General features: G+C 42.9%; 1 protein-coding gene across 1 annotated transcript in view; it reads right to left on the bottom strand.

Moving 5' to 3' along the window:
- Positions 1-13,363, bottom strand: part of gse1b (Gse1 coiled-coil protein b) — a 166,346-nt gene that overhangs the window by 109,827 nt on the left and 43,156 nt on the right. Inside the window, exon 2 of the mRNA XM_085400850.1 lies at positions 6,060-6,198. Within this exon, the coding sequence (XP_085256976.1) occupies positions 6,060-6,198 (139 nt within the window). The remainder of the gene's footprint in view (positions 1-6,059; positions 6,199-13,363) is intronic.

Here is a 13,363-nt window from a genome sequence, read left to right as displayed (position 1 = left end):
TGTGAGGGTTTGTGTGTTTGGTTGTTATGTTGAGAGGGGTGTCTCCTGTTGCTGCTCTTCTTCATCATGTTCCTGAAAGTGCCGTTGGCAAGGAAACCGGGGAGAGAGAGAGCAAGCGCGAGACACATGAGAGACAAGTCAAGGAGCACAGTTTCGGGTAAGAGCAAGACAAAATGGGGAACAAAAGGCAGACAAATGAGAGAGGAAAAATAAAAGCAGAAGATCATGGCAGAGAGTGCTGGTGGTTGTTGGAGCAGCGGGGCTAGAAGAAGATGGAGGAGGGAGTTACAGAGGGGAGCCAAAGAGCATGTGACAGTGCGACCCATGCCTCCCACTGACAAGCTTTATTACAGTCCCACCTGCCGAGAGACAGCAAAAAGCACTTAGTCTCAGCCAAGTCGCCTGACAGCAGAGGACAGTTCGAAAGGAGGGAAAGAGAGAGGGATCAGAGAGTGGGAAGAAAGGAAGGAGAGAGGCTAGAAGTGGAGACATGAAGGCTGGATGGGAGAAAGGGATGATTAAAGTCATGGGGTTGCAAAAAGGGCTGGAGAGGAAAGGTGATATAAATAAAGGTGACACACAGAGAAAAAAACATGACAAAAGCCCAAATAAAAATTAATTCAATATTGTTATTAGATGACCACCACTGGCAAAAGTACACTTTAATGAAATATTTTCATCTATAGAAAACATCCTCACTTTTTCTTGTACCCACTGTGGATTAATTCCAGCAGTGTACTTCTTTAGTTGAGCTATTACATTGCTCGATTTTCTAATTTTTCTCCCATGTTCTCGATAATGTCGGAGGGCACAGTGGTGCAAAGATGATTACTGTCACCTCGCAACAAGAAACTTTTGGGTTTGACTCCACCGACTGGTTGCGGCTCCTCTGTATCCTCCCCCTGTGCCTGTGTGGTTACTCAGCTTCACCCGAGAGTTCAAAGACATGTTGAGTTAACTGGTGATCCTGGCCATAGGTGCAAATGTGATTGAGAATGGTTGTCTGTCTCTCCGTGTTAGGCTCGGTGACCTGTCTAGAGTGTACTTCCTCCTTTTCTTGCCCTATGACAGCTGGGATAGCCTCTACAAAGCTTGCTGCCAGTTTTTAGCACATCAGGCCTAATCATGCTTGAACACCTGCTTCCTTTCTCAATGTGAGGTCAAAGGTCAGAGCCTGGAAGTCTCTCACTAAGCTGTCTTTTTTCTTCTTTTTTTTCCTGAGCTGTCTTGAACGTTGCCTGATGGCTTCCATGCTGGGCCTCCACCTCACATTAGGTGGTCTCAGTGTGTAAATATAGTATATCTTAATACATCTAAATATATTTTCTCTCAAGTCCAAAAAAGGGAATCACAATGTTGACAAGCAGTACTGGCAACAGGTTTAGTTACTTGAAGTTAAAAAACAACACTTTCAAAAACAACATAAATTTATTAATTTTTTTACTCAGTAACATGGGGTTTAAGCTTTTTGGATAAAAACTGGCAATGCATTTCAACATATTGTAATTGATGTAGTTTAAGGTCATTTTAAAGCATTGCAGATCAAGCTTTACAAATCCTTTAAGACCAGCTGTGGTGAGTGGTATAATAGTAGAATATAGCAAGTGCCTGTACAAGAAAAAAGTTAAGCAAGGGACTTTCACCTTGGAGAGAAGGTGTTGAATCCCTTGTGAAGCCAAAAGTTAGCCTATCTGTTGTGAGGCAGTCAGGCAAAGAGACAGGGAGAGAAGAGAGCTGCAGAAGAGGGCATACTGGCAACAAGCTTGTTGCAGGAATAGTTGATGAAGACACTTCTTTATCACTCTTAACTGTGTCATTGTCATTGTGCAGAAAGAATGTCAGATTCCAAACATTGCCTCCCCGATGGTGTTAGGATAGCAAGGTAGGTAGGAATATTGATATATGCAGTATAGAGCTAAATATCCACCCAGAAATAACAATGCAATTTTAGATACTGCCATCATTTAGTGCATCAGCTCACATCTAATAGAGCTCCAGCCTGATGATGTATCTGCTGATGAGCTATGGCCAAGTAATGACATGCTCCGCTGCCTGTGAATCTATAGGTCTCTTCCCTAAATCTACACGTTCAGGCTCCCAGGCTCTGGTTGGAAAACCACAGTCACTAAATCAAACCCATCCGGAGGGAAGAGGAGAGAAAGTGAGAGAGCGATGGAAAGAAAGAGACGGTGAATATGGGGGGAAAAGGGGGTCAACAGCCCGTTTCTCGGCCTTTCAGGGAAAGGAATGTGTTGGAAGGGATACAAATCAACCAGGAGTGACTGCACAATAAGGTCAGTGTGACCAGAGGAGAATCCCGACACAAATGCTCGACTTGCATATATACACGCACAGGAGCAAACACATTAAACACACAAATGCAAACACAGTGAGTGATTGAGTCGGGGCATAAGCTCATGCCCACCATGCGAGTGGCTAATAACCATGGCATGTTGCCAAACCCACTGTCTCCTCACTAATTCCCCCATGCACGCCAGCACTGGCGCCACACACTGCAGAACAGGGCTCTGTTTCGCAAAAGTTCTATGATCATTACTGAATTACTCAGATACATGAATGAAAAAACATGCAACACACGCCATCCAGTTTGCAAGACCCTGAAGAAAAGATAATGAAACAAACAATGAAAACACTGTGAATTAATATTTGTTTATTGAGACTGCCTGCTCTCACTTAACACACACACACACACACACACACACACACACACACACACACACACACACACACACACACACACACACACACATCTCAATGCCCACTCTGATGGGCTGGAAAAAGAGGGCAGAGAAGTGGCACTTTGCCAAGTGTGGTGCTGCCAAGAGACTCAGTATACCCCAGTCTCCAGCGGCATTTTAATCACACACACACACACAAACACACACACTTTCCCATCTGCTGTGCTTCATAGAAGCGGTGGCAAGCTTGTCACTGTCATTTGAAGTTGTCCCACCCTCCCATCCCCACAGAGGGGGACAAAAGAGAAGAAGAAAAGAGAGGGAGCCGAGGAGGGGGAGCAAGCAGTGGCATTCCTCCCCATGCTTCCTCTGTCACCCTCCAGTCGTCCTCTATTGAGCGCATTCCTTGCTACCACGTCTTCAGCTCACCATCCTCTCCTTCCCCACCCCTCAGCGCCTCAGTCGTGTAACCTCTTTGCTCTCTTATTCCTTGCACTGCTCCTTACATACACATGCCGATCTGTCCACTGGACAAAAGATGGGGGAAAGTGCAGCTGTAATCATCTTCTTACAGCCGGCTTTGTTTAATGTTTGCATGTGTAGCTTACTGTGTTGTGGCATGACTGTTTGAGCAGTCAACCTGCTGTCTTCCCTAACACTCTTAATGTGGAATGTTAACCAGACACAACAAGCTCAGTCTTTCCAAGCAGATGCAAGTGGCCAAAGACTGTTAAGTACCCACCCTCTGTGCCCCAACCAGTACCCACACCCTACCTTCAGGGGTGTTCCATGCTCCCACTGTGGGTAATTGTGATTGTATTGAACTGGCCAAAAGCCAAGTGCACTCAACTGCCAAGTCTGCCAAGTCCAGCTGTGCTGTTGCGATCAAAACACACTCACAGCTCATCTCATGGCAATCAGCATGCGTAATTCCCTTGTCAAAATATACATATGTACACAACAACATGAAGGCATATGTTTCTGAATGGATTTGTTGAGTGTGAAAAGGACAGAAGGCTGCTCTGACACAGTGGAACAGAGCAGAGTAAAGGCTAACAAAGGCAGGAATCAAAGACGCTGTGAGACGGATAAATGCTCCAACAGTTGAGATAAAGAAGAGAATAGCACCACAGATTCCCACTCCATATACCCTTACTATTATATAGGCTATATAAGTCCTGCGTGTCACTCCCTCTATTAGAAATCTGTGCAGTTAGTGTAGCAGGAGGTTTACCTTTGTCCTTCCTCACCACTAACGATGTATTGACTGTGTAGTTGCTCTGAGTGGGTTGTGAAGTATTCATCAAATCAAGGGTCCACAAGCATGAAGCACATCGTGGTCAGCCCAGTTCAAACCCTCTGTTTCCTTCCATATGAGGGTTCACTGCAATGGTTTTGAGCATTTGAAATGAAAAGTGGCTCCTTCTGAAATATTTCTGACATGATGTGACCGAGCAGAGAGTGCAGACTGCAGTGGACAGTAGGAACTGTCTCAGATCATCAGTCTATCGCTATAGCGTCACTACGGTTGCTGCATGGGGACATTTAATGATTTAAACCCTACAGCCTTGTGATCATGACTGCCTGTGTACCTCTTTACTCTATTCTGTGTGAACACGGAAAGCGTGTCTTGTGTCACGTTTCTGGCCCGAGAGAAGGAAATGGGCCGTGTCATGTCAGTGTGAGCTGCAGCGCAACACGCATGATGAAGAGGGCTTAAATAACTCATGAAAACCCCGTTCTCATACCACAGTAGACCACAGGGAGGATCATTCAATGTTACGTGTGTGTCTGTAGATGTGAGGTCCCCCCCACCCCTTGTCATGACTGTTTAGCCAAGTGCCTTTGTGGTGGTGCTACAGTGTCTGTGTGTTTAGTTAGAAGGAGAGCTTTAGATGGTTTCTGTAAACGACAACAGGGCACTCGTGGCTAAACAGAAATAGCCGTGGAAAAAAGAAAGCGAGGCCTGAGCAGGAAAGAGCAAAAGAGAGAGAGAGAGCTGAAGAAAGCGACAGTGGAAAAGAGGAGGATGAGATAAGAAACGTACAAAACGGTGATGTTTATTAGTGTAAACATTTCCATAAATAAAAGAGAGAAGAAAAAGGGGATTTTGCATTCAGTTAAAAGGCAGTTTGGCTAAACTGATGAGAGGAGACAGCCAGCACTTTCTACATAAACACACTGAGCTCCAAACCCCTCTGTTGTGATGGCCTCCCCCAGGACATATAGTCACAATTTTTTTGTGGCTGTGCCTGCTTCATCATGACATCTTCAACCTCATTTTCCAGCATTACTTTAGCAGTCCCATCCTCTTAACCCTCGGGTCAAGCACCACTTAAATGCACTATAAAGGAGATGTGAACTGATGCAAAGCATACAATTTCAATAACTGATTGAAAAGTGTATTTGATTAATCTATCTAGAAGTAAATGTTCAAGTTAATAACAAAAAGGGTCTTTGTAAAAAAAAAAAAAAGGTGGCTTTGTAGGTTTGCATTGCTGGTGATTTGGAGCAGCTGCTATAAAACAATGCACTCAAAGGATGGTGAAGAGATCAAACGCCTGGGACATTTGCAAAACAAACTGCAGACAAATCATCTTCACGTCCCATAATCTCACTTGGCAGATTGTATCGATAGATATTTGTGATGTGACACGATGGAAAAGAAGCCGTTAATGTATGACGCTTGGTGATACGTATTGTTGGTATACGGATGAGGTGAAATGGGGCTGTAAAGTGTAAAAAAGGCAGAAGTATAAGAGTACATGGTGGGACAAGCACGAAGAGAGGAAGTCAAAAGTAATTTTTGTCACTTTTCGGTTAGAGTGTCAGAACTGCCAAAGATCTCATTTCATTCACTCCGGGGGTCTCACCACTTCCTGTGTTGCTACATAGCAGGGTCACACAGATACCTCACACAGGATAAAGTAAGCACAGATAAGTTGCTTACCAAGTAAAGAGTATATATTTCGAGGGTGTGGTTCATTCTAGCTGCAGAGTGTTTACTACTGAATGTTCTGAGTGACAGACTCTCGAGTAGTTCTGGCCACAGGAGACACACAGAGACAAGATCAACAAATGCAATATTAAACATATCAGTCAGTCAGATAATACTGCTAATGGCTGGAGAATGGCAAAAGGAAATTCGATTGAACTGCTTTATAGTGCAGTAAGCTCTGTAAAATCACAGTAGTGTTAAGTGAAATGCTTTGAATCACAGATCCCTGGTGCGTAAAAGACAAATAAAAGGCTTCAGTGTTTTAAGCAAAACAGAAAAACAACAAAGAGAAGCAATAGTGATGGAAATAGGGAAGACGGAAGCATAAAACCAGTGGAACAAGTGGGTTTTGCAATACTCACTGGAAAGCTGACGGTCTGCTCTTTCTGCCTCCAAGGTCAGTGGCCGAGGAGGAGTGTAGTCACCTGTAGTTTGTGAGGGCCCCGAACCTGCGTCCACTTCCTTACTGGCTCCTGCTGCAGCCTCAATCACAGTACTACCCTGAAACATAGAAAGACTGTTAGGGTAACGAGGTATAAGAGGAGTTTATTAAGTCTAAATACATTTCCTGGAATAACCATCAACAACAACTCAGTTTAAAGATTCTCCTCCTGTGAAAGTCACAATATGAGAGATGCTGTGGAAATGTTTGCAAAACATACTTGTTCTTACTTTATCAGGGCTAAAGCAGAAATACTGGTATTGTAATAAACTTTAAACAACAACAAGAGATTGATGGTGCAAATATAGCAATTAACTGCAGATCTATTTTGACTGCAAACATTTTTAGCTGCTGTCACAGCACTCAGATTTCTGCTATAAAAAGACAACAACCGAAGGGGGATGCAGCTCTGGGTGAAGAAATGTCCCTTCCCTGAAGTGACAGAGCTACAAAACAGAGAGACAGACAGACAGAATCAAAGAGCGAGACAGAGGGAGACTTTTCCTGACAGACCAAGTCTGTTTGTACGTGCTCTACTCTGCCCCCTTCCACAGCTGAAAGAGGAAAGATGGATGAGACATCAGCAGAGAGACAAGCTGACCATGAAAAGCAGAGGGAGAAGCAGAGGGTGGCTGTCAGCGAGGTGAGAGAGAAGAGTGGGAAAGACTTTAAAAAAAAAAAAAAGAAAAGAAAAAAAGACCGTGATGGCTCCCTCCATTGACGAGTAGCAGAGAGACAGGCAGGGGAGGTGCAGCACATCTTAAGACAAAAAGGCACCCTGGGCTTATGAAATATACATAGCTCTCAGCTGGAGACAGAGACACGGAGCGACAGAGCAGAGGAGGGCCCTGAAGACTGACGAGACTCCACTACCCCTCCTAAACACACACTGCTAAAAATAAAATACACAGACACATTCCTAATGACTTCTCATGAGGAGCCGGGGGGAGTAGTTAGAGTCTCTTTTTCCTCCTTTATTTAAGTGTGTGTGCTCGCCTGACTGACTGCATGTATTCACAGACATTTGTTGATGTTTGTGAAACATCAAGGTGCGTCAATGCTTCCTCCTACAGTTACAAGTTGAGTGGGCAAACCCAAAACGGTAAATATGACACAACAAACTGACAAGTGCTTTGGCAGTTGGCCTGTATGTAAATTCGCATACTGGTCAGGGGATTTTTTGTTAGCTCAACCGCTTCTCTCAAATCTGCCCACGGGCCTTCTTTTCAGGCCCAGACAGCTGCCTGTGCCACACTAGCAGTTAAAAACCATTTCAAATACACCTCACTTAACAATACATTCACCCTTTGTTCAAGCCAATGATTCACCTCTCCTACGCACTTTTGGTTATGGATATGCCACTGAGGTATTAGGATTCTCATCCCATTGTATTTTTGTGCACCTGTCTAACCTGCAAGAATGTCACTGGGTATTTTGACTTCTTTGCTGCTTTATTATATCTTATCTTAGCCTCTTCATCAGGCATGTTGGGTATGCTTTAAGGCTCTACACACCTTAAAAGCAAAGTAAGGGGGAGGACAGTGCAGGCAAATAGTCATGTCTGAGCCCGTGGATTAACTCTACTCCAGACAACACACACAACAAACATGCTCACGTGTTTCCTAACCTTTTCTGCCACTCACTCTCTTTCATCAGCCACTTTGGTGTCTTTTTTTCTTGTTTAAAAGGCACAAGTAAATGGCTTATTTATGAACTCCCTAAAGTGGATGTAAAACTATAAAAAAAGAAAGGAGAAGGGCACAGAGAAGCAGCTAGCAGGGCATGAACTTTTATATCTAGTCAAGGACATTAGCCTACATAATTTAATTACTCAGATATTGTTTCTTTTCTCATCCGCTAAACTGGATGGCAGGAAGCAGCACTTAAAAATCCAACCCTCAAAGAAAAAGCCAAGATAACAGGACTCATTGATGCTAATTTAGATGTTGGCATCAAAGGCTTAAAATGGCTCAGTTAGACCCAAAATATTGGGAAGCTATATATTTTCACAATGTCTTGGTGACACAACATAACCCTGTGACAGCAGCAGAAGTGCTTTCATACACAGCTATAAGCTAAGCAAAGTGTTACCTTCTCAATGACTAGCAAATAATGTAGCGATTCATGATTTGTTCTTAATCCGTTTAATGTGTTGGCATGCTGATATTTGTTAATACATATTAACTGCAAAGTGCAGCTAGGGCTAAGGAATTCTCTGTGACGCATGTCTTTGTTTGTTCCCAAGGTGTCACACAAATTGAAATGATGGGAAATTTAAGAGGAAGACAATTGATTGCACATCCAACCCAACCCAAGCAAAAGCTTAATTTATTTTTACAAAAACTACAAGTAACTACCTCTTAGTGCCTCGCCAACTCCATCAATCACTAAAACAGTAAATCTGAATCACACATTTATGCTGCATTGCCAAAAATAAGAAAGAAAAATGTGCCCGCATAAATAAAACTGATCTAAAGCTATATAACCACTCTTTCATTTGAAGAGCTGTGCCTGAGTGTGCATGCACACTTATGTTGACATATGCTTTCTGAATAGACCAGAAATAGACCAAGGCCATTTAAGATGCAAAGCAGGAGTCAGGAGGTGAAATGAGAAAGATCTACAGAGGTAGTACTAATTGAGGTTAATTCCAGAGTTCAGCATTATCTCTCTAATCGGTAAGGAGGGTGTTAGTAATGGATGATGTCACAGGACATGGAGAGAGCCTGCCAGCACAAATCACTTGCAGTGTGAAGTATAGTACGCCCTCCAAGGATCACAAGACATTAGTAGCTGAGAGCAGATCTTGATAGGCAGCTAAAGATAAACAGTCCAGAGGGTACGCAGGCTTACATGTAGAAAAGTGTGCATGCTTGTGTGCCTCTATTACTGTCTTAGAGAAAAAGGCTTTTCAGTCAAGAGAGCCACAACCTCTGCAGTTATCTGCCTGTCTTAACCTACATATCACCTGTCAGCTTCTAAACAGCGTTCACAACCTCTTGCACGCATCCACTCACCTTGTTCTAGAGTCTGTATCACTTCTTCTAAGTGAGACGCAGGGAGTGATGAGGCAACACATGTGCACATCACTCAAAAAGACATTTAGCCTTTGATAATTACTCTCTGTCTCTCTCATCCACACTCACTGTGGGCTAACTCAGGCCTCTTCGGCGAGAAGCACTTTAGTCACGTCCGCACCATCAATACTTAAACCCTGCACAACATCTGCAGTTCAGCACCTTCCAGATTCATTAAGGAGGAGGACTGGGGGGGGGGGGAACCAAAAGGATACGTCAATAAGCAAAGCTGGTGTGCGCACATTTGTGTGTGTGTGTCACCAGGGTGCAGGGCCATCCTTAAGCACTGCTGACAGTCTAGACAGGAAATACACTTGAGGATGTCAATAAGTTAGTCAGCGGGAATGACGAGAGATCAATACTAACACAGGATGATGTCAGTGGCTGCAGATGAGATCACCTGAAGCATCAGGTATGAGGATCGACATTAGATGTGGCTTGATATAAAATTAATGGTATTATCACATAGTGTGGGTAAGAGAGAAAGTGGGTGAACATCATTTTTTCTTTTAATTACTCATGACATGCTAATCTACAAATACATGAAGATATAACTGATACTGAATCCAGACTTTTGAAAGACTTTCAAGTAACTGAAGAAGCTTCTCGGATGAAACTCAAAGAAGTCCTGTCGCTTTTCTTTCCAAGCTCTTTAGACTAAAAACACAATTCCACTTATTGTCTTTATTACCCTGGCATCACCGGTTAAATCACAATTGTGTTGAATCGTTAAACTTTCTAGAGCAAAGGAAATATTTCATATGAAAATGCCACGGATTAAAACTTCAACATTTTTGGGAATCAACACCTTTAAGTTGCATAAAGCGATTCTCCCTTGAGATCTGTGAAAACGATGAGATGATGCTGATTTCACCCACGGGACATGACTGCTTTATATCACATTGCCTTTCTTGCCGTGGCTTTTGGCGTGAGTGTCTGCGTGTGTGCGCACGCCGCTCGATGTGTGTTTGCGTGTGTTCTCAGCTCTACTGACATTTCCTCAAACGTGGTTGACATTTCCAGGGGATTTGAAGACTTGATCCCTTCTGTGTTTGAAGAGCTGTGTGCTGCCCTCCTCACAGCACCGAAGGAAACGCTGCAGCAGAGCCAGCAGCATGCCCTGCCTTCAGGGCTTTAGTCTACAGCATTTGGAGCGGCCCGTCCTCATTCACCCGTAGTATGATCAGGAGAAGACCTGCACTATACATTGCCTGCCTTTTAGAGACGACTGGTTCACTGCTTGGTCTTTTCCTTAGTCTTGCTGTTTTCCCCTGAGGTGTGGAGTGTTTCTGCTTTTCTCAACTGAGGCAGAAAAGCTATAAGCAAAAGATATGAGAGAAGAAAGTAGATAGAGATAGTGTGGGAGGGAGTGAGAGGGAGAGAAAACAAGAATGTGTGATGGAGAGAGGGAGCGATCCGTTTCTCCTGCTACAGGCTGGTTAGTGGAGCGAACTGACACAGACTGACATCTCTCTTCCACGGAGACTGAGTTAAAAAGAGCTTGGCTACTCTTTGTCCATTACTCTCTCTCTCTCTCTCTCTTTCTCCAGCTTTCCCACTTCTTACTCTTTCAGATGTCCAACCCTCTCTCTCTTTCTCCTTCTCTCTCTGACCACCCCGAGGCTCCCGTGTCTTGCTTTTTCTGCCTGGATGGACTGTGCAGCAGTCCTGTCCTAGCCTGGGGCTCAAATTACACCCTACCGCCCTGTGTTAGCCTCACATGCGCGCGTGCACGTGCACACACACACACACACACGTATGTACACAAGCAAAATGCACAGAAGCCCATACGGTAGCCGCGAGGAGGCCCAGGGCCCAAACACAGGTCAGGGCTGGGTCAGTTAAAGGCAGATGGACAGCAAACCCAAATGAATCAAGCCTCACACCAAGTAAAATAAATTCATATTTGATAGTGTGTGTAAGTGTATTTAAACACTAATAAAAACATTGATCTTGTGGCATAATAAAAAAATATGCCTGATATTCAAATAACCGTGAAATGAGAAGACTCTATGTCAAGACCACGTCTTGCATGGTCAGTTCAAAGTCATCCTGTCATTACCACAAACCTGAAAACTGATGTTAGGTATGATCTTGGTCTCCTGTCCTCAGCAAACACCTTAAGCACCAGACTAAATCAGCATTATGTCTTTAACCAAACTACATCTTTATGGCGCACAAATAAAGTAAAAGTAACTCCCCAGGACCATAAGATCCTGTAGGTCAGATGATTTGTGTGTGTGTGCTGATCTGACCTCACTATCTCCCTGCCCTTCAAATGTCAGTGATGTCATGGTTGTAAAAGATGTGTTTCCTGATGGAGAGCGGAAGGGAAGCATTCAGTTGCTTCCTGGGTCTATTTGTCCCTAGGAGCAGGATGCAGGGGTACAAGTGACTCAGTAACAATGTGTCACTTTATTGACCCCCATGTAGGATACACAGTATCACCCCCTTCAAGGCAAGTCATACTACACTGCTGAGCAGGAGCAGGGGAGCATTCAGATTTAGTGCTTATAGTACTGCATATATGGTACAGACAAAAGCATGTATAGTTTATTTTACTCCCTCCTGTTGCCCTTCATAGTTTATCTCCAAAATTCAAAGTCAAAGTTACAGTATTGCACTTCTATTTCAGTTATTTGAACTGAGGCTTAGAAAGGTTAAACCTGCAGTTAGGTCTCAAGCTGTGGGTTGAAAACAAACTAGATGGGTGTCAATAAATCAAGAGAAATGCTGCTTTACGGCAATGCAGTGTGTCCTTGAGTTAATGTATCAAATGCTGCATGAATGCAATCCATTTTTCTTCAGCCTCAGTCACAATGCTCTAACAACAAAATATCATTCATATGCCAACACGCAAGCATGCACACACCCAGCTGGGCATAATGCAGGACTGCATCCTTCTCTCAAATCTGTTGGGATCTCTAGAAGGAAGAGGGTAAGTGCTATTGATTGGCTTCTTCCTACTTCAGTTGGCTGTCGGACTGAAAACAAGCTTGACCATTTGACAGTATACTTATTTTTTTTAAAGTGTAGCTTAACTACATACACACTTAACGCACATGGAACTCATATTTCCATTCATCTAGTACAGAATCAGGTCCCTTGTGTTTACATGAAAACAAAGTACTTAAAATTATGTTAAAATCTATTTTTAAGTGAAAGTGTGACAGAAAAAAAGCAGTTTGTAATCATTATATGAATAAATTTAATTAAGAAACCAGGCAATGGGCTCATGATCATTATCTACATACGTTTTGGATCAGGCTGTTCTTTAAAATCACATCATGAAACGCATCTATACTGCAGTTGCCTGTTCTGCTTGTATACAGATACCAAGAGAAGCCAACATGAAGACAGACACTTGGGTCAATATAAAACACTCCTCTGGGCAGCACTGTGACATTATGAATAGAAACCTTTGGTGTTCGATGGTATTTTGATATGAAGCAAAACAAAGCTGCAAGGATACAAATCAGACAGAGATAAAGTCTATAAAAAGACACTGATGGTGACAGATAGGCTGCTCACTGTGGCTTAAAAAATCAAAGGGAGGGTTGGAAGCAGTGGTAAAGGGGTATGCACATCTGTGGGTGGACTAATGACACTACTTTAAAAAACAAAACAAAAACAGCCTACGTAAAGAAATGATCTACAAGTTATCATTGCACACCTCATTGAGAGAGCAAGAAATTAACTGGTCTCTAAAACTAGCTTCCTAAAATAAACGAACTCTTTAGTTACATGTGCACAAATGCCTCAAATAAGATGTAAATAAAGCAAAAACCTTGTGAAAGCGAACAATCATCTCCACAACTGACTCAGCTGGTCAAATGATATACTGTGCAACACTGGAAAATTTAAGTATAACAGTTATATTAAATTACATTTAAGGTGCAATTATGACTCAGAGAAACAGTCAGCACATTCAGTAGTGTTGTAAAATCAGTTTCACTCTGTTTTCAGTCAAGTGAAGTATGCACAAGTTGTAAAAAAAAAAAAAAAAGAAAAGAAAAGAAGGAAAAAGAAAAGAACAAAACACAGTGATTCGATTTATCTACCCGTGATTTATCCCATCATATCTAAGGTTCAATATTAACCATGTTAGCATTTAAATGTCTTTTTTTATGTGCAGTCTTTATTGCAC

This window comes from Rhamphochromis longiceps, linkage group LG1 (genome assembly GCF_057381845.1).
Source record: "Rhamphochromis longiceps isolate RC_006_pf linkage group LG1, R_longiceps_female_GT1.1, whole genome shotgun sequence".
NCBI lineage: Eukaryota > Metazoa > Chordata > Actinopteri > Cichliformes > Cichlidae > Rhamphochromis > Rhamphochromis longiceps.
This window is presented reverse-complemented; position numbering and strand designations above follow the sequence as displayed.